We start from the raw sequence: 21,706 nt of genomic DNA, 5'->3' as shown, positions 1-21,706 counted from the left end.
CACACGTTCAGTATTTGTAAGCCAAAATCAAGAGGAATGGAACAATCGGAGGAAAAGTATGATAGAAACACGTCACCACTTCTGTATATTTCACCCTTTCCTGGTTTTGGCTTACAACTACTGATGTGAAATATTGACCAAATATTGACAGTGTGAACGTGGCCTTAAGGTCACCATACACAATGCATAGGTTCTGTCATGGGAAGGAAAATAAGCTGCTCTGCTGATAAGCAGCCATCTGTGGTGTCTTATCTATAGGGAAAAACTGATTTTTTTTATGTGCTTTTTTAAATAAATTAGGTATGTAAATAGGAATAGGTTTTTAGGTCTCAGACCCATGTATTCATTATTTCCTTGCCTAAAACCCATGCCTGGATTATTATCTGTCCTCAGTGCCACGTCCTGATATTTATCTGTGAGTAACGATCATGAGCATGATTGTTCTGTACACATATGTCATGTTATCGGCAGCACATTCTGTTTACACGCGGCAATGTGCTGCCGAGAATAATGATTTTTCAGTTGGCTGATAAAAAGGCGTTTTACTCATTCCTTTGGTCCTAATTACTGGATCGTCTCAATGGGCCGTAAGGGTGATCGCACACTTTACATTTTGTTGCGTATGTGAGACACTGCCCACCATGATGCCCGATGGCTCCATAATTTTGTAAACAAATTGCCCTTTCCTTGGGTATCACCGTGGTCGGAGTTTCCAACCTTATCTGAATTCAACAGAAAATAATCATCCATTTCTTTTTTAGTGGCTTCCACCTTAAAGACGTTTTTTCACCTTTCAGGACACATTACTCTGTCCTTTCCTTCCTTGCCATTGTATACTGAAAATAAAGTAAGATGTTAATTCTAATACATAAGATGTCACACATGGCACAAGTAATGCAAACCAGACAGAACCAAATCATCTAAAGGCGCAAAACATCCTTAAAGACAAGAATACATACTGCTACCAGCATTGCAAATCTTCTAAAATATATTTTTTTTGTTCTTTTTTTCCCCTAATATAAAATAGGAAATAAAGTTCATAAAATCATTGAACGGTGTACCGTGTTTATGTGCATCAAGTCTGAAAAGTTTCTATAAGAGACAACTTATAAAGTGAGATATTGGTGAAGAGCTTCCGTAAGTGAAATCTTTAGATCATGATAAAATCAGACAACGTATACCTGTATTCTTATGTTACACAGACAAAGCCACAGTACAGAGACCGAAATATAAGTATGTACATTACAAATAATTCTTAAAAAAAAGAAAGATACTCTTTAAGCCACTGCCTGCAATAGCAATCAGATACTTGTATTATGAGACAGACGAGATGGGGTTATGGGGGGAGCCCATCTGGGTCAGGACCTTGTCCAGCCATTGTAAGGGGCCGTGGAGATGGATCTCAATCCAGCAGGGAGTGCTTGTGACATCTTGGCGGTGGTACTCTGCTCCCCAACCCTAGGAAGAAAGGAAGCAAAGGTTAGTGCGAGGCTTATACGAAGCAAATAGGCAGAAGACGCAAAAACACTAAATTCTGGGCAGCTGAATGTAATTGTTTCCTAAACTTGACACTAGGCTTCACTGGGACGTCCGTTTTTCTCACAGTTAGAACATGGGCCCATTATTGTCTATGGGACTGTTCACATGTCCATTTTGGCTTGTGGGCCAAGTGTTTGAAAAAAATATCGATGTGTCCGTGAAAAAATGGAAAGCAAATAGATAGTGTGAGTGATCTGCGTGCCGCCTGTATTTTTTTTTTTATTGTTTATGGGTAGGGTGTTTTTTTTTTTTTTTTTTTTATTGCACAAGAGTAAAAAGGATGCAACGCTGTTGGTTAAAAGTAGACACCTGGACCAAAATTGGATGAAAATCAGATGTCACTCAATGTCTTTCTCATATGCAGAAAGAAATAGCGGACATTTGTATTGGGCTTAATACTCAGCACAGTAATCATTTCTGTTTTGCCACATCGTTAGATACACTCCGTTTACTCCCGTGTGGCTAAATACAAAACTTCCAAAGATGTTTGGATTAGAGGGCTTTAGTCCATGGAAGATGGCAACAGTTCACTTTATTGCACAGCTCTAAATTTACGGCGTCTTTAAAAGTTTTCAGAAATTGAGAGAATCCAAGGCGGTCATGTTTCTCCTTGCAGAGAGTGACATGTCAAGTCTGACATGCCAGGGTGAGGAGACTTTTAGGCCTTGCAATGCTCATCTGGGAAATTAAATATGCTAATTGTCTTTTCAGAGAGGGAGAGGACTAGAACTCTGCCACCACCTATTGGAAGTAGCAATCCTAAAAGTCAATATCAATCCTCTAATGAGCCTCGTCACATGACCTGGGTTTAAAACTCAAAACCTAAATCTCAATTTGCAGACACTGTGTTTCAGTGGGCAGCATGGTGGCGCAGTGGTTAGCACTGCAGCCTTGCAGCGCTGGGGTCCTGGGTTCTAATCCCACCCAGGACAACATCTGCAAAGAGTTTGTATGTTCTCCCCGTGTTTGCGTGGGTTTCCTCCGGGTACTCCGGTTTCCTCCCACATTCCAAAGACATACTGATAGGGAACCTAGATTGTGAGCCCAATCGGGGACAGCGATGATAATGTGTGCAAAACTGTAAAGCGCTGCGGAATATGTTAGCGCTATATAAAAATAAAGATTATTATTATTATTTCTGGGTACTACATCAGTGCAAAGTGTGAAATCTGGTTTGGCTGAGTGAGAGGCGTCTGACCGCAATCCAAGGGACAATGCTTCTCCTTTCGGAGAGTGACACGTCAAACTTGACATGCCAGGGTGAGGAGAATTAAGCTGCAATGCTCCTCTGGGAACAATTGAGAGACAAATTCTCGCTCTCGCACACATACTCCTACCAGTATACCCAACTCCAGTATACCCAACAACATGAGGGTGTGCAGCTCAGAGTTCAAGAACACCTAATATTTTCAATAATTCTTACTTAGCGAGTCATGACTGGAATTATTTTTGGCTTCTCCTCAGTTTCTTCCTAATCACCCATTGCAAATCAAAGAAAAACGCCAGCGAGAGGTTAGGAAGACTGACCCCCAACACCGGGAATTAAAACTGTCATGTGCGCCGCAATTGTCTACTAGCGAGTCTCAGAGGCTGTCACGGTTTTATTTATTACATGGGGCATCTAGAACCCCTCAGTTCCTCTAGAAAATAGGAGCGAGGACTGATAGCATGTGCCCTAGATGCAGGGAGACCCCCGCCGTCACGGTGGATATGTTTTGGATGTGTTTCCCACTGGGCGTTTCCGGGAGAGGGTTATGGAGTATATTAATAATGTAGTTGACCTGGAAGCTCCAACGCAGACTTTAGTTTGTTGATGGACTCATGGAAGATGATGTCTGGGTAGTGGAATGTAATTCATTGCTTCCTGTTATCAGTCTAAACCAGGGGTGCACAACCTGTCATAGGGGCCACATGCGGCCCGCGATTCCATTCTGTGCGTTCTCCAACCATATGGACAGAAAAATGCTTATTTGACAACTATATGTGGGCAGCCACATAAAGAAGAGTAGTGGCAGCAGCTGAGGAGCAGGGCTGGCAAGTTCTAATGGTGGCCTGTGTGGAGTTCTCTGGATGCCTCATACATCAGGAATATGGGGTCTATTCACCTGTTTGGCACTCCAGAAAGGAGAATGTGAATTAGACAATGAAGGTGATCAATAATTGGAACAGGCTGCCACGAGAGGTGGTGAGTTCTCCTTCAATGGAAGTCTTCTGACAGAGGCTGGACAACTGTCTGAGATGGTTTAGTGAATCCTGCATTGAGCAGGGGGCAAAATCTATTTTTGTTGTGTAGTAAACCAGATCTTCAGCGGGTGATAACTATAACAATACCGTACCTCACATTGATAGACATGACAGATGGGTGAAAAGCAAATTTGTAAAAATTCTGTATGGAAAACCACGTGGACGCAAAGTGAACTCGATTCAGCTATTACAGGTATAAGCCTTGAGAAGCATTAGTAATGTGCCAGAATGGGGGGACAACCGAGATCAGTGTTGGGGGTCAGTGCTGCAGAAACGTCGGCAGTCCTTTTATTGGCCAGTAACTGGCTGTACATTACGCACTTCCCAATGCTCGGAAGTGATGAACCTGCACATTTCTTGTACGCACCTTTACAAAGCTCATCCGTATAGTGCACATTTTGGTAAGCTCGTACACCACTTCGAACCCTTGGTTAACGGACTGTGAGAGGAGCTGAGCGAACAGCTGGTTATTGAAGATCTTCAAGCTGCAGCCGCTGGGGATCTTGCAGACCGTTGCTGGGTGGAAGCCATGCTGGTAATTACAGTTGCGGCTTTGTACAAATATGCTGCTGTCACTCAGACACTCTGCATAGACCTCTCCCCCGACATAATACAGGTGGACCCCTGCAGGTTAGGAGACAAGAGAACATGGTTAGCTGGAATACACTGTGATAAAAGCATCGGAAAACCGTCCTACACAAACACCCCTGAGCTTAATGACTGCCATACGATTAAAACGGTTTCTAATGGTCCATCTTCAGAATTCCCATATACGTGGAAGGAGAAAACTGTGCATATTAAGCTAGACGGGGTCCCTGTACCTGACACAGGTGGGTCACAGAGGTGCGACCCATCTCTATCGGATATCTTGATGGAAAGCATATACTCTTGATGTGCCATAAATGTCTGAGGCAATATCCCTTTAATGCAGAAATGTCCCTTTACATATTGCATGTGGGTTCTAGTTCTAACTCATCAAGCAATATCTCTTTAAATACTAATAATCTACAAATATCCCTTAGTTCACTATTACATAATCCTACCTTTAGAGTTTACTCATGTTTTTAGGAAAATACCCCAAATCCAAATAACCAATTTGAGTATACTGACATCAGGAGGAATGCGACCCGAGTATGGCAGGCGTAGCCTGTATGATTAAGGGCTAGTACCTGGGCAGACACGGCATTTCCCAAAAATACACAGATGACAAACTGCAGTTTAGATCCAATACATAAAGTTTAGTATCTTATCAGCATTTAGCCCATTTCATTAACCAGAGCTGCGTTCACAATACAGCAGCCTTAAGGTACCTTCACACCTAATGATTTCGTTAACGATATCGTTGCTTTTTGTGACGTAGCAACGATATCGTTAACAAAATCGTTATGCGTGACAGCGACCAACGATCAGGCCCCTGCTGGGAGATCGTTGGTCGCTGGGAGTGATCAGGACCTTTTTTTGGTCGCTGATCACCCGCTGTCATCGCTGAATCAGCGTGTGTGACGCCGATCCAGCGATGTGTTCACTGGTAACCAGGGTAAACATTGGGTTACTAAGCGCAGGGCCGCGCTTAGTAACCCGATGTTTACCCTGGTTACCATTGTAAAAGTTAAAAAAAACAAACTGTACATACTTACATTCCGGTGTCTGTCCCCCGGCGTCAGCTTCCCTGCACTGTGTCAGCGCCGGCCGGCCGTAAAGCAGAGCACAGCGGTGACGTCACCGCTCTGCTTTATGGCCGGCCAGCGCTGACGCCGGGGGACAGACACCGGAATGTAAGTATGTACTGTTTGTTTTTTTTAACTTTTACAATGGTAACCAGGGTAAACATCGGGTTACTAATCGCGTCCCTGTGCTTAGTAACCCGATGTTTACCCTGGTTACCCGGGGACTTCGGCATCGTTGGTCGCTGGAGAGCTGTCTGTGTGACAGCTCTCTAGCGACCACACAACGACCTAAACAGCGACGCTGCAGCGATCGGCATCGTTGTCTATATCGCTGCAGCATCGCTAAATGTGACGGTACCTTTAGAGCAGAAATCTCCCAGCATGCCATGTGTGCACACAGCTTGCCTTAGTAATTTGCATTCTGATGGACTATTAGACATGTTCCCATATAGTCTGAGATTGCAGTGTAGTCATCAGGCAGAGTAATAGAAAAGGAGTGTTGGGGAGAGGATGGACTTCAGGCTCTCTATTCTTATTTTTAAGATGAATATTGCAATTAAAATTCATCTCCCTTAGTCGAGGTGAAGCTGAATAGTAAAGGGGTTATCCAGGACTGTTTTTCATTTTTAAATTGTGCCTACAAATTAGTATGCAGGTACTTGCTACCTGCATGTTGTGCCGGCGCTAATCTCTGCCGGCACAGAGCAGTCACAGACCGCTCCTGCCGGTGATTTAGCAACTTCAGCTGACATTATGTAGACAGAGCAGCTGCTTCTTTTCCGCTCTGCTCTATTGAAGGATGTTGACTGCTGATGTCATGTTGATTGATAGCCAGCTCCTAGCTGTCAAACTGCGGGGAGCCGACTGTTATTTAAGATGTCGGAAGTCCCACCCAATTAATAGAGCGGCGCAAAAGAAGAATAAACTGTTCTGTTGGTATGCAGCAGCTGAATCGCCAGCAGGAGCGGTGGGTGACTGATTTCACCTGGCGCTACTTTACATTTTAGGCTCACAGTAAAATAAAAATAAAAATTCCTGGACAACATCTTTTATTAATCACCACTAAGCGCTGACTCTTACCTTTGCCGATGTGCCGGCGGGTGTTTTCAATAGTTGAGTTTCGGTTCACATTGGATAGAAGTCCTAAACAGAACCTGTTCTTATTGTTAGAGGGATCTGTGAAGCCATCGATGAGTACACTGCGGGACGATGCTTGGAATGTCTCCCCCACCCGATTGTTCAGCTCGTAGTAAGCGACAGAACACCAGTGTAGTGGTTCCTCATAGCAAACAGGGCGGAAATCTGTATAGGATAAGAAATATAAAATGAGAGTCATCAGCTGCTGGGACACCACAGATGTGTAATACAATTGTGTAGCCGCTGGGAAAACCTAGTCCCCGTTTGTCGAGACATGTCTTTTTTATTATTATTATTTATTTATATAGCACCATTGATTCCATGGTGCTGTACATGAGAAGGGGTTACATACAAAGTTATAGATATCGTTTACAGTAAACAAATTTACGATGACAGACTGATACAGAGGGGAGAGGACCCTGTCCTTGTGGACTTACATTCTACGGGATTATGGGGAAGAGACAGGAGGTCGGGGGTGCAGCCGCTCTGGTGGTGGTGAGGCAGCAGCTCGGGTGGTGGTGAGGCAGCAGCTCATGTGGTGGTGAGGCAGCAGAATGGTTATTGCAGGCTTTAAGCTTTCCTGAAGAGATGGGTTTTCAGGTTCCATCTGAAGGATCCGATGGTGGTGGAATTCCAGAGGATGGGGGATATTCGGGAGAAATCTTGGAGGCATTTGTGTGAGGAACGAATAAGTGTGGAGGAGAGTAGGAGGTCTTGGGAGGATCAAATATTACGTGAGGGGAAATATTGGGAGATTAGTTCGGAGATATAGGGAGGGGACAGGTTGTGGATGGCTTTGTAGGTCAGTGTTAGTAGCTTGAACTGGATTCATTGGGGAATTGGGAGCCAGTGGAGGGATTTGCAGAGGGGAGAAGCAGGGGAGTAGCGAGGAGAGAGGTGGATTAGTCGAGCAGCAGAGCTGAGGACAGACTGGAGTGATGCAAGGGAGTTAGCGGGGAGGCCGCAGGGGAGGGTGTTGAAGTAATCAAGGCGGGAGATGATGAGGGCATGCACAAGAGTTTTCGTAGATTGAGGGCTGAGGAAGAAACGGATTCTGGAAATATTTTTGAGTTGGAGGCGACACGAGGTGGCGAGAGTTTGGACAGGACAGAGTCGAGAGTTACTCCGAGGTAGCGGATTTAAAGGGTTATTCCTATAATACCAGAGGATATGTGACACCTTTCTGATCACTGAGGGATTCTGAGAAAACGGCTCTGAAGAGACACTAGTGAATGGTGTGATCACTGCCACCATTCATTCATTGTGCATGGGGCAGCCGAAGATAGCTGAGCATTGTTCTCAGCCATCTCCTCTAGTGCCATAGACAATGAATGGAGCTGCAGCAGATACATGCATGTGCTGGGGATCAGTGGGTTCCTACACACAGGAGGTGGAGATGGCACCAGGTTTGTATTTATTTATTTAACTTGTATAGTAATGTTTGATACCGCTTTACAGACATTATCATCACTGTCCCCATTGAGGCTCACTATCACTAAGTCTTTGGAGTGTGGGAGGAAACCGGAGAACCCGGGGGAAACCCACGCAAACACGGGGAGAACATACAAACTCCTTGCAGGTGTTGTCCTTGGAGGAATACGAACCCAGGACCCCAGCGCTGCAAAGTAATGGTGCTATATACATGAACGCTTTCCAATAGTGTCGTGTTATTTCAGAAAAGGTATTTGGGTATATCTTTCACACATCCTTTCAGATTACCTCTGTTTGTTGCCGATAAAACGAATTGACAATCCGTTGAGTCTCCTGAGTTTCTGTTTTGGTTTCCGTGAATCTCTGGCGGGTTGTATGGTGGTGGAGGGGTATCTATGGGCATAAAAACAGGCATTGTAAGTGCAAAATAGGGCAAGTCAGGAAGAACCAGCTGAGCGGCTATCAGTATAGGTCACCTGTGATCTGGTAGGGGCTTCCTGGTTCAGACGAACTTCTGGGGGAGTCGGGGTAGCCTATAATGTTTGGGGAGTGGTGAAACATGTTGTTGGGCGAGGAAGAGAACGGAGGACACAGTGGTTGCTGAAATGACTCCGGGAAGGTGGCGTTGTGTGGCATCAGTGGTTCATTGTTCAGGGAGGTATTTCGGAACTTGGCGAGCAGACTGAGGTCTGTATTAAATTCACTGTGTCTTGGAACCAATACAGGAGGAAGAACTACAAGAAAGAGGATACCCATTATATAAAAGCAGACAGGCTATGTGCGGATGGCAGAAGCAAATAAAAAGCTCTTCATTATTATTCATTTGGAAATAAACAGATGGTAAAGACGATAACGTATGCAACATTATAGTGCACAGCTTCCTTTTACGTGCGCAGTCACAGCGTTTTTTTTCTAGCTATAGCACATGTAAACTAAGAAATGAAGTTACTTTGCAAGTTGTCTTCACTAAAAAATGTCCTACTATTTTTTGTGTGTACGGATTCCATGCAGACTTATGTGTCTCCATGGTAATAAACTACTCCGATCCTACAGTCACACATTAATCTGTACCCTATTCTTTGCTTACGTACCCGTAGTATGGTACAAGTCTTGGTTTGATGGGATAACAGCAGGGTCACAGTACTCAGGGTAGCATAGTACGGCTGCATAGGAATTTCATGTTTTTTTTTTTTTTATTCAAGCCCAGTTGCTTTAAGTTTTATTTACAATATTTCCGAGCAAAGAAAAAAAAAATGTTGGAAAAATTTACAGACCGTTAAATTCCATATACCGTAATTCACCGAGATTGTCCCTACAACACTTCTGGTGAATTTCATCTTCTTATAAGATTAATCGGGGGTAGTGGACTTCATATAAATGGACCTAGTTGAATATAGCATTGGCGTTCCGGGGGTGCCAGGACTGCAGCTCAGGAGGAACTGAGGGCATCACTCGCTGCCACTGCGGCACTGCTGACCAGGTCCCTGGATGTCCAAAGACTGTCGGAGGCAGAAGAGAGGAGCGGCGGGACCAGCTCCAACAAGTAATGCTTCGTTTGTTATTATGCAGAATTATCAGTCTTGGCTTCAGTTTTTTCTGATTCCCTTTAAGGCTATGTTCACACACTGCGTTTTTGCTGCGTTTTTTAAATGCAAATTTTAAGCAATACCAGCAAAAGCCTATGAGGTTTTAGAAATCTCATGCACACACATTGTTTTTTTTTTAACTGCTGCATGTCACTTCTTTCAGCGTTTTTTCACCCATAGAAAATAATGAGTAAGTGCAAAAAGAAAAGCCTTAAGGAAGTTACATCACAATTTTTTTTTTTTTTTGGGGGGGGCGCTAAACTTTATCAGGATGCACGAAACACAACAAAAAAAGCAGCTTCGAGCATGTTTTGCCTGCAGACAAAAAAATGCCTAAAGGTGTTGTTCAGGTTTGGTACAAAAGTCTGCAGTCACTCACAGTGCGCGCTGTCAGGATTCTCTGGTGTCGGCGGTGAGACCAAGCGGTCACGTGTCCGCGAGTAGGCGTCAAGTAAACTTCCAACCACATTCTGACTAGACGTGCGCGGTCACTTGCATTGAGAGAGGCTGCGTACGTCTTGTTGGAATGTGGCCGGAAGTATGTATATCGCACACTTGCGGGCTCAACTGCCTGCTCCTGGCGCCGGAGAATCCTGACAGTGTGTGCTGTGAGGATTCACAAGCCTCCAGTCACGTAGATTGACGGCACACTCTCATACCAAACTAGCACAAACCCTTTTAAGTACAATCAATACACTGATTACTAAGGAAGAAGCGTCTCTACCTGGAGTTTCCACTCTGCGGTAATGGTAGGGGTTTATGCACACATCCTTCTGCTTTGATCCAAAAGGAAACTCGCAGCATTCAAGTGGTTTTAACTCATGATGTGACTGAAGATCGGGCCACCTCCAGACCCTGCAGTAGATGACGTGTGGAAGACCCTTGCGATGTGACACCTGCAGCCTCCCGTCTAGTGAGCGTGGAATGGTGACACATTTACTCGGCTGTCCTGGTGTACTTAGTGCCTTCTCAAGCTCCTCCATCGAACCCTTCTTCTTCTTCAGCTTCTTCACCAGTGAATCCACGGCTTTTTCTGCCCATTTTTCCTCCTCGTCTCCTTGCTTCCAGCCGAGCAGCCGCTTAACAGCAGGGCTAGTGAAGGAGAACAAGGAGCTGATAGGGGTGCTGGAGTGCATATGAGTTGCCAATGTCAATCAACACCCTCTAGAATTTAGAAGATGAAGGTCTTCTCCAAGGCTTCGTGATAAGATAAGTCGTTCCCTCAGTCTGAAGACACTTACAAAATATTGTTAATCTTCCAACAGAATCTGTTAATGAAACAAACACAAGAAATTAAACCTAAAGTGTACCTGTCATTTCAGGGAACTGTTCAGAATATGCTGTCATGTGTGTGTACATGAGGAAGAACACTATTTCTGACCATTATATAATGACTTTTTACCAGTTTTCTCCACAGGAAGCTCATATCTCCAATTTTCTGAACTAGTAGGTGTATAGACTAGTGGCTATGATGCCTCCCACACACTGTACACACAAACATTGGTGATTCCTTTTCTCCTTTCTCTATGTGGAACATTTCAAAAGCAGGAGCAGCAGCATGGGGGTATTACAGAGCAGTACTGAGCAGTGTGGCTGGGACTCCAGCTCTAGGTTGAAATAAACACTTATAAGAAAGCTACAACATTTCTCTGTGTCTCCTCTTCCTGTTTTCTTATTCCGCTCTCCTTATTTTGTCCAAGAGAGAAATTTGAGCCATTTTTTTTTTTTTTAAGAGTGGGCGGAAAGTTCAGAAGACAGGGGAAATTGAAAAAGTAGTTCATAGGTAAAGAAACATTTATTTATGACATATATTACAAAGATTGATATACTTGCTTGTAGTATTTATTCATGCAAAGTTTATTGAAATTATAGAGACCACCTAAAGAAGCACTCCAAATCTTTTTTTTCATTGCGTAAACCTGTGTAAATGGTAAATGTGTGAGTACTATAGTTAGCACTGCAGCGCTGGGGTCCAGTGTTCAAATCCTACTAAGGACACCATCTACAAGGAGTTTGTATGTTCTCCTCGAGATTGTGTGGGTTTCCTCCGGGTTCATCCCGCACTCCAAAGACATACTGATAGTTTAGATTGTGAGCTGTCATGATTGGAATTGATGGTGCTGTATAAATACTATAGTGTAAGTATATTAATATGCATACCAATCACTGTCTTCCACAGTTTTCTGCGCCATACCAGTCCTCTTCTCACTCACCTGACTTCTATTGCCAGGCTTACACGCTTTTACACGCTCCATAGACTTACATTATAAAAGTGACTTCCACGAGAAAGTGTGATCCTACAAGTTGGATTCGTCGTGAGAGAAAAGATGAAAGGATCAGTGAAGAACAAGGGAAGATGGCAATCGGTATGTACAGTATATTAACACACGTACTCTACAGTGCACACACATTTTTATAGATGTAGGCAATGAAAAAGAGATTGGGAGTGCTTCTTTTAGGACAAAAAAACGTATAAACGCACCAAATTCAGATGCAAAACATAGTAACAAAAAAAAGAAAAAGTATTATATTTACGACCAGTCCATACATAATGCCAGAAGGCAGTAACCAAAATTATCACTAGGACAAAGACTTCTCTGCCATTTTCTACATTTGACTATTGAAGTCCATATTGTCCGGATATTACAAAAAAAAAAAAATGATAATCTCCTGGAATTACTCAGCTTTCTGGTTCACTAGAAAGAAAATCAATAAGGCTGGACAATATGTTTCGAAAGCCTACCACATTTTTCATCAGGCTTTTCCTCCCCTTTTTCCAGGAGTCATATCTTTTTCTTTTCTCCTATATCAAGGCTTGCTTTTTTTGTGGGACAAATTGTTCATGTGAATGACCCCCTTCATTTTACCATACAAAGTTTTGGAAAAGACACAAAATAAATTCCAAGTGCATTTAAATGGTGAGGAAACATACAATTCTGCTATTGTTTTTTGGGGTTTTTTTTTATTTCGTTGCAATAAAAATGACCCAACAACATAATTCTTCGGATCTGTACGATTATGGATAAATTATATAAATGATGAAATTTGAAAAAAAAAACAATACATGTATTTACAGCTTTGTGAGTGCTCTTTTTTTTTTGCGTAAAGAGCTGATGTTTCTATTGATTTCTTTTTTTGGGTGCACATGATGCTTTCATTACTTTTTATAGCATTTTGGGGAGAGTTGAGACAACCAAAAAAAATGGCAATTCTGGAAATTACTGTAGATTGTTTTTACTTTACAGCATGTATGCGATTATTTTTTTTTCTATTTAAAATCGATTGGACTTTTATGTACGTGGCAATACTAAATACCGTATGTTCTTTTTTATTTCTCTTTTTAAAAGATGGAAAGGAGTCAAGATTAATTTTTGTTTTTATTTTTATTTTTAAAAATGTTCTGTTTTAAACATCTGATCGCTTGTTCTATAGAATGGAACACACCTATATTGCGCCATATAGCTACAATCATGGTCACCTATGAAGCCCAGCCTGTGAGTACTAACATGGCAGCCATGGAGGCCTTCATCAGGCTCCCAGTGACCTGGCAATGCATTGGCAACCCAGGAATGCCTCACGGGGGTGGTGATGAGCGGGTGAAACAATGTGCCCTTGCAATCACGCGCCTTAAATGCCGCTGACAGAAATTGACAGCGGCATTTAAGTGGTTAAGTAAAGCTCCGATTGCTACAGGAAGATGCCGGCTGTGTAAATCAGTGAGTGAAGCCACCCACGGGACTCTTAAGCCAATAATGAGTAGGCCATTTAGGCTGCTTCTTTCCCCCATAAAACTATCTATCAATCTGATCGTCTCTCAGACTTACAAGTCAGTGTGGTGCATACATAGTTAATATTACGACTCTCACACAGAGGTAAATCTGGTATTAGATCAACCTTTAGAAAGTGTACGTTCTGATTAACGTCATTGACCAACGCTGTACACCGTAATGGCGTTATCCGAAGATCTCATTTCTATTCAAAGGATTGTGTCAAATCCTGATAATATAATCCAGCAATTTAGCTGTGCGGGTCACTTTCCATAATATTCCTGTCACATCACCGGCCCGTGAGGATATAAATTACTTGTTGAGAAAGAACAGTCATTAGACATACGACACAGGGGTCGTCGGTGATCACTCAGAATCAAAGTCCTGGTTCTGAAATCCAGAAGAAAAAAAAATCAATAGAAATATAAAGTTCAAGAGTGAAAAAAGATTGGGTTAAGACTGGTTGGATGAGAACGTCACAGAAGACTAGACGTGAAAGTTCAGGCCCCATACACATTACTGAAAAGGTGACAGCTGGGGAATAGAAAGATGGGGCTTATTGGATTTTAACGCCTGATCTTCTTGTTCTCTTTTGATGATAAGCTGCTGCCAGGTGTTTGGCAGTGTCTTTCTCCCCGCGTCCCAATCATGTGTATAAAGGTACCGATACGACCTGGCCGTGATCGTTGGTAAGTCGTTGTGTGGTCGCTGGAGAGCTGTCACACAGACAGCTCTCCAGCGACCAACGATGCCGAAGTCCCCGGGTAACCAGGGTAAACATCGGGTTAATAAGCGCAGGGCCGCGCTTAGTAACCCGATGTTTACCCTGGTTACGATTGTAAAAGTAAAAAAAAACAGTACATACTTACATTCCTGTTGCGTCCCCCAGCGTCAGCTTCCCTGCACTGTGTAAGCGCTGGCCGGAAAGCAGAGCGGTGACATCACCGCTGTGCTCTGCTTTACGGCCGGCCGGCGCTGACGCTGAAGGACGCGACAGGAATGTAAGTATGTAGTGTTTTTTTTTTTACTTTTTCAATGGTAACCAGGGTAAACATCGGGTTACTAAGCGCGGCCCTGCGCTTAGTAACCCGATGTTTACCCTGGTTACCAGTGAAGACATCGCTGAATCGGCGTCACACATGCCGATTCAGCGATGTCTGCGGGAGATCCAGCGACGAAATAAAGTCCTGATCATTCCCCAGCGACCAACGATCTCCCAGCAGGGGCCTTACCATTGGTCGCTGTCACGCATAATGATTTAAGAGATAGAAGACACAGCTGTCTGTCAGGTGCGTACATAGAACTCGTGGGGCCCATAGCAAAGTAGGCAGGGTTACAGGAGGACACATTTCCCAAAGATAGAGGGACATGTATTTTGGCACTTACAGAATAATTTTGCTCCTATTGAAGCCCCTTAGTGTACTACGATACCACTTTCATGGCCCCCATAAAGTATGAGGACAACAAAAATGACCCCAAACACAATATGATACTCCAAAGTGAATTCCTGCACCGTATCCTTCACACGCACAGTACGATGCTCTCACAGTACCGTCACCCGACAAAGTATAATGTCCCACACACGGCCTTTCAGATGCTAAAATGCCCAACACACATGTTAAATGCCCCCCTACAGCCCCCCACAAAGTACAATGGCTCCCTACAAAGTTAAAGGCCAGCCAAATATAATATATATATACAGTTAGGTCCATATATATTAGGACAGAGACAACATTTTTCTAATTTTGGTTATAGACATTACCACGATGAATTTTAAACAAAACAATTCAGATGCAGTTGAAGTTCAGACTTTCAGCTTTCATTTGAGGGTATTAACATTAAAATTGGATGAAGGGTTTAGGAGTTTCAGCTCCTTAACATGTGCCACCCTGTTTTTAAAGGGACCAAAAGTAATTGGACAATTGACTCCAAGGCTATTTCATGGACAGGTGTGGGCAATCCCTTCATTATGTCATTCTCAATTAAGCAGATAAAAGGCCTGGAGTTGATTTGAGGTGTGGTGCTCGCATTTGGAAGGTTTTGCTCTGAAGTAAACATGCGGTCAAAGGAGCTCTCCATGCAGGTGAAACAAGCCATCATTAAGCTGCGAAAACCGAGAAAACCCAACCGAGAAATTGCTACAATATTAGGAGTGGCAAAATCTACAGCTTGGTACATCCTGAGAAAGAAAGAAAGCACTGGTGAAATCATCAATGCAAAAAGACCTGGGCGCCCACGGAAGACAACAGTGGTGGATGATCGCATAATAATCTCCATGGTGAAGAGAAACCCCTTCACAACAGCCAACCAAGTGAACCAACACTCTCCAGGAGGTCGGCTTATCAATATCCAAATCTACCATAAAGAGAAGACTGCATGTAAGTAAATACAGAGGGTTCACTGCACGGTGCAAGCCACTCATAAGCATCAAGAATAAAAAGGCTCGACTGGACTATGCTAAAAAACATCTAAAAAAGCCAGCACCGTTCTGGAAGAACATTCTTTGGACAGATGAAACCAAGATCAACCTCTACCAGAATGATGGAAAGAGAAAAGTACGGCGAAGGCGTGGTACAGCTCATGATCCAAAGTATACCACACCATCTGTAAAACACGGCGGAGGCAGTGTGATGGCCTGGGCATGCATGGCTGCCAGTGGCACTGGGTCACTAGTGTTTATTGATGATGTGACACAGGACAGAAGCAGCCGAATGAATTCTGAGGTATTCAGAGACGCCATACTGTGTGCTCAGATCCAGCCAAGTGCAGCCAAACTGATTGGTCGCCGTTTCATACTACAGATGGACAATGACCCAAAACATAAAGCCAAAGCAATCCAGGAGTTTATTAAAGCAAAGAAGTGGAATATTCTTGAATGGCCAAGTCAGTCACCTGATCTCAACCCAATTGAGCAGCATTTCACTTGTTAAAGACTAAACTTCAGACAGAAAGGCCCACAAACAAACAGCAACTGAAAACCACCGCAGTGAAGGCCTGGCAGAGCATCAAAAAGGAGGAAACACAGCGTCTGGTGATGTCCATGAGTTCAAGACTTCAGGCAGTCATTGCCAACAAAGGGTTTTCAACCAAGTACTAGAAATGAACATTTTATTTAAAATTATTGAATCTGTCCAATTACTTTGGGTCCCTTTAAAAACAGGGTGGCACATGTTAAGGAGCTGAAACTCCTAAACCCTTCATCCAATTTTAATGTGGATACCCTCAAATGAAAGCTGAAGGTCTGAACTTCAACTGCATCTGAATTGTTTTGTTAAAAATTCATTGTGGTAATGTCTATAAATAAAATTAGAAAAATGTTGTCTCTGTCCAAATATATATGGACCTAACTGTATATATATCTCAAAAACAAAGTTTGTATTGAGAAAATGATGATTCAATAAAGGAGAAATTTACATATTAATTAACGTAATTATTTGCGGAGTGCATATGCTATCATAATTATGTTTTTTAATATGTAACTATCTTATTTTGAATCATCATTTTCTCAATACAAACTATATACCGTACATATATACACACATTATTTGATTAGCTCACCCACCACATTTCTTCGTGGTCTGTACCTGCTACCCGGCTGTTTGCTCTGAAGATATAGTATGTTATTTGCTTTTAAAGAAAATTATTGAATAAAATTATATTTTTATTAAAACATTTTGATGTACGGTATTCTTTCCCTTAGCACATTTTTCTCTTTGTTGGTTCTACCTGTTCTGTCACAGTTGAAAATAATATTTTCATACAGGATACAGATATTGCAGAAAGTGTCACGATGGAGGGGCCGACTCACCGGCCCCATGGTCTGTCGCTAATAACCCAACTTCTTCTAAATACTTTTGTGGCTGAATTAGTACAAATGGCAATTTTTTTAAAATTATTTTAAAAACATGAAAACATTTCTCAAAGCTAGAAACAGAAGAGTGATTAGTTACTGTAAATGTGTGGATGGAAACAAAGGGAAACGTACTTTTCTCAGCAGTGATAACGCATAATATTATGTTTTGGTTATACATTTGATGACCTTTAGATCACATTTACAGCACTATATAGTCATAAAAAATACCAGTATTGGTCAAACCAGTATTTCCAAAGAATAGGGCACGAAGAAAGAAATTTATGTTACACGGGGGCAGCATTGTCCAGAAAACAATTAGTGGAAATTAATAAAAAACAGTAACATCAAGTTTCCATAAAACCTCTGCAGTGTTGATGCTTTTTTTTTTTTTTTGCAATCGGGCAGCAATGACATCCCCAACACCCCACATCACCAGCCTTCATTATCTTATGATTTTTCCACTTGGCTATTTTATTTTTAATTTGGAAAACACATACCGTATATACTCGAGTATAAGCCGACCCGAGTATAAGCCGACCCCCCTAATTTTGCCACAAAAAACTGGGAAAACTTATTGACTCGAGTATAAGCCTAGGGTGGAAATGCAGCATTTACCGGTGAATTTCAAAAATAAAAATAGATCATTATTTCCCCATAGCTGTGCCATATAGTGCTCTGCACCGTTCATATTTCCCCATAGGTGTGAACCATATAGTGCTCTGCACCGTTCATTGTGCCCCCTAGCTGTGCCATATACGGTGCTCTGCACCGTTCATTGTGCCCCATAGATGTGCCATATACGGTGCTCTGCACCGTTCACTGTGCCCCATAGCTGTGCCATATACGGTGCTCTGCACCGTTCACTGTGCCCCATAGCTGTGCTGTGCCATATACGGTGCTCTGCACCGTTCACTGTGCCCCATACATAGCTGTGCTGTGCCATATACGGTGCTCTGCACCGTTCATTGTGCCCCATAGCTGTGCTGTGCCATATACGGTGCTCTGCACCGTTCACTGTGCCCCATAGCTGTGCTGTGCCATATACGGTGCTCTGCACCGTTCACTGTGCCCCATACATAGCTGTGCTGTGCCATATACGGTGCTCTGCACCGTTCACTGTGCCCCATAGCTGTGCTGTGCCATATACGGTGCTCTGCACCGTTCACTGTGCCCCATAGCTGTGCTGTGCCATATACGGTGCTCTGCACCGTTCACTGTGCCCCATAGCTGTGCTGTGCCATATACGGTGCTCTGCACCGTTCACTGTGCCCCATAGCTGTGCTGTGCCATATACGGTGCTCTGCACCGTTCACTGTGCCCCATAGCTGTGCTGTGCCATATACGGTGCTCTGCACCGTTCACTGTGCCCCATAGATGTTCCACATAAATTTGTGCCGCCGCTGCCGCAATAAAGAAAAAAAAACACATACTCACCTCCCTTGATTGCAGCTCCCGGCGTCTCGTTCCGGCGCCTCCATCTTCCCGGCGTCTCTGCTCTGACTGATCAGGCAGAGGGCGCCGCGCACACTGTATGCGTCATCGCGCCCTCTGCCTGAACAGTCAGAGAGCAGAGACGCCGGGAAGATGGAGGCGCCGGCCGGGAAGGTGGATCGGCGCCCGGCGGCTGGAACGAGGACAGGTGAATATGCTATACTCACCTAGTCCTGGCGATCCTCGCGCTGTCCCCTCCTGTCTTCGGTGCCGCAGCTTCTTTCTCTATCAGCGGTCACCGGCACCGCTGATTAGAGAAATGAATAAGCGGCTCCGCCCCTATGGGAGGTGGAGCCGCTTATTCATTTCTGTAATGAGCGGTCCCACGTGACCGCTGAAGAGAGGAAGAAACTGCAGCGCCGAAGCCCGTGGGACGGCAGGGACAGCGCGAGGATCGCTGGGACTAGGTAAGTATGCCTCAGCGCCCTCTCCCCCTCACCCGCCAACCCCACCGCTACCGTGACTCGAGTATAAGCCGAGGGGGGCACTTTCAGCCCAAAAATTTGGGCTGAAAATCTCGGCTTATACTCGAGTATATACGGTAGTTACATAGGTTGAAAATATGAAAATAGACCTCGGTCGATCACATTCAACCTTTCTCCATCAATTATATCTGAATATATATATATTTTTTTAAATGTTTGTCTAAAGTGGACAATTCCTTCAAAGTCTCTCAACCTTCTTACAGTATTACCAGCGGGGTTAAAATATAGGCAAAGTGGGGCCCTAGGCAAAGTTTAAAATGGGGCCCCAAATGCTAACATATTGCACATCACACAGAAGCATTTTGGTTGTATTTACATGCGCTGATCTCAGGCCGCTAAACAAGTGATCGACAATACTGAAGTCGTTGGACGCTTGTTTCCCGGCCTCTTTCCACCATCTGAGAAAGAATGATGGGAACAGAACGATCACTAATAGATCACTAACAGATCACCATACAGTATCATGTTATCAGAAGCACATCTGCAGTTTTCACCGGCGATGTCCTGCTGAGAACAATGATTTGTATTCCGGCATAAATAATCCAACCACCCAATGAATATGCAGCATTTTGCTTGTTTAGTATAATACACCCCACACCCCTCCATATATTATAATGTGCCCCACAGTCCTCCATATTGTAAAATGCACACCCCATAGTCCTCCACATAATATAATGTGCCCCATAGTCCTCCATATAGTATAATACACTCCTCATAGTCCTCCATATAGTATAATACACTCCTCATAGTCCTCCATATAGCATTATACACTTCCCATAGTCCTCCATATAGTATAATACACTCCTCATAGTCCTCCATATATTAAAATATACTCCTCAGTCCTCCATATAGCATAATACACTTCTCAGAGTGCTCCATATAGTATAATGCACCTCCATAGTCATCCATGTAGTACAATTCACTTCCCATAGTATAATGCACCCCATAGTTCTTTATATAGTATAATGTATTCCCCATAGTCCTCGATACAGCATAATTCAGCCCACATATAGTATAATGCAGCCACCACCCCACAGAGTATAATGCAGCCCCCCCACAGAGTATAATGGAACCTCCCCATAGAATATAATGCAACCCCCCATATAGTATAATGCAGCCACCACCCCACAGAGTATAATGTAACCCCCCCACAGAGTATAATGGAACCTCCCCATAGAATATAATGCAGCCCCCCATATAGTATAATGTAGCCCCCTCATAGAGTATGATGCAATCACCCCTCATAGAATATAAATATAATACAGCCCCCCCATAGAATATAATGTAGCCCCGAACAGGATATAATACAGCCCACCTCCCCATAGAATATAATGTAAGTAAATCAAACTTCTGTGAAATCAAACTGTCCACTTAGGAAGCAACACTGATTGACAATCAATTTCACATGCTATTGTGCAAATGGAATAGACAACAGATGGAAATTATTGGCAATTATCAAGACACACTCAATAAAGGAGTGGTTCTGCAGGTGGGGACCACAGACCACATATCCGTACCAATGCTTTCTGGCTGATGTTTTTGTTACTTTTGAATGTTGGTTGTGCTTTCACACTCGTGGTAGCATGAGACGGACTCTACAACCCACGCAAGTGGCTCAGGTAGTGCAGCTCATCCAGGAAGGCACATCAATGTGACTCATCCAGGAAGGCACATCAATGTGAGCTGTGGCAAGAAGGTTTGCTGTGTCTGTCAGCGTAGTGTCCAGAGGCTGGAGGCGCTACCAGGAGACAGGCCAGTACACCAGGAGACGTGGAGGGGGCCATAGGAGGGCAACAACCCAGCAGCAGGACTGCTACCTCTACCTTTGTGCAAGGAGGAACAGGAGGAGCACTGCCAGAGCCCTGCAAAATGACCTCCAGCAGACCACAAATGTGCAGATGTCTGCACAAACGGTTAGAAACCAACTCCATGAGGATGGTCTGAGTGCACGACGTCCACAGATGGGGGTTGTGCTCACAGCCCAACACCGTGCAGGACGCTTGACATTTGCCATAGAACACCAGGATTGGCAAATTCGCCACTGGCGTCCTGTGCTCTTCACAGATGAAAGCAGGTTCACACTGAGCACATGTGACAGACGTGGCAGAGTCTGGAGACGCCGTGGAGAGCGATCTGCTGCCTACAACATCCTTCAGCATGACCGGTTTGGCAGTGGGTCAGTAATGGTGAGGAGTGGCATTTCTTTGGAGGGCCGCACAGCCCTCCATGTGCTCGCCAGAGGTAGCCTGACTGCCATTAGGTACAGAGATGAGATCCTCAGACCCCTTGTGAGACCATATGCTGGTGCGGTTGGCCCTGGGTTCCTCCTAATGCAGGACAATGCCAGACCTCATGTGGCTGGAGTGTGTCAGCAGTTCCTGCAGGATGAAGGCATTGAAGCTATGGACTGGCCCCCGCCCGTTCCCCTGACCTGAATCACATTGAACACATCTGGGACATCATGTCTCGCTCCATCCACAGTTGACGTTGCACCACAGACTGTCCA

The 21,706-nt window shown here is 43.9% G+C and overlaps 1 protein-coding gene across 1 annotated transcript in view; it reads right to left on the bottom strand.

Annotated features, from left to right (window-relative positions):
- Positions 1 to 507: 507 nt before the first annotated feature.
- The window catches only part of SMAD9 (SMAD family member 9), a 43,532-nt gene continuing 22,333 nt past the window's right edge, over positions 508 to 21,706 (bottom strand). The window contains exons 2-7 of the mRNA XM_069758955.1: positions 10,329 to 10,872; positions 8,495 to 8,752; positions 8,307 to 8,411; positions 6,531 to 6,752; positions 4,151 to 4,407; positions 508 to 1,458 (exon numbers count right to left, since the gene is read on the bottom strand). Of these exons, the coding sequence (XP_069615056.1) occupies positions 1,315 to 1,458; positions 4,151 to 4,407; positions 6,531 to 6,752; positions 8,307 to 8,411; positions 8,495 to 8,752; positions 10,329 to 10,740 (1,398 nt within the window). The 5' untranslated portion in view covers positions 10,741 to 10,872 and the 3' untranslated portion in view covers positions 508 to 1,314. The remainder of the gene's footprint in view (positions 1,459 to 4,150; positions 4,408 to 6,530; positions 6,753 to 8,306; positions 8,412 to 8,494; positions 8,753 to 10,328; positions 10,873 to 21,706) is intronic.

This window comes from Ranitomeya imitator, chromosome 3, assembly GCF_032444005.1.
Source record: "Ranitomeya imitator isolate aRanImi1 chromosome 3, aRanImi1.pri, whole genome shotgun sequence".
Taxonomy (NCBI): domain Eukaryota; kingdom Metazoa; phylum Chordata; class Amphibia; order Anura; family Dendrobatidae; genus Ranitomeya; species Ranitomeya imitator.
This window is presented reverse-complemented; position numbering and strand designations above follow the sequence as displayed.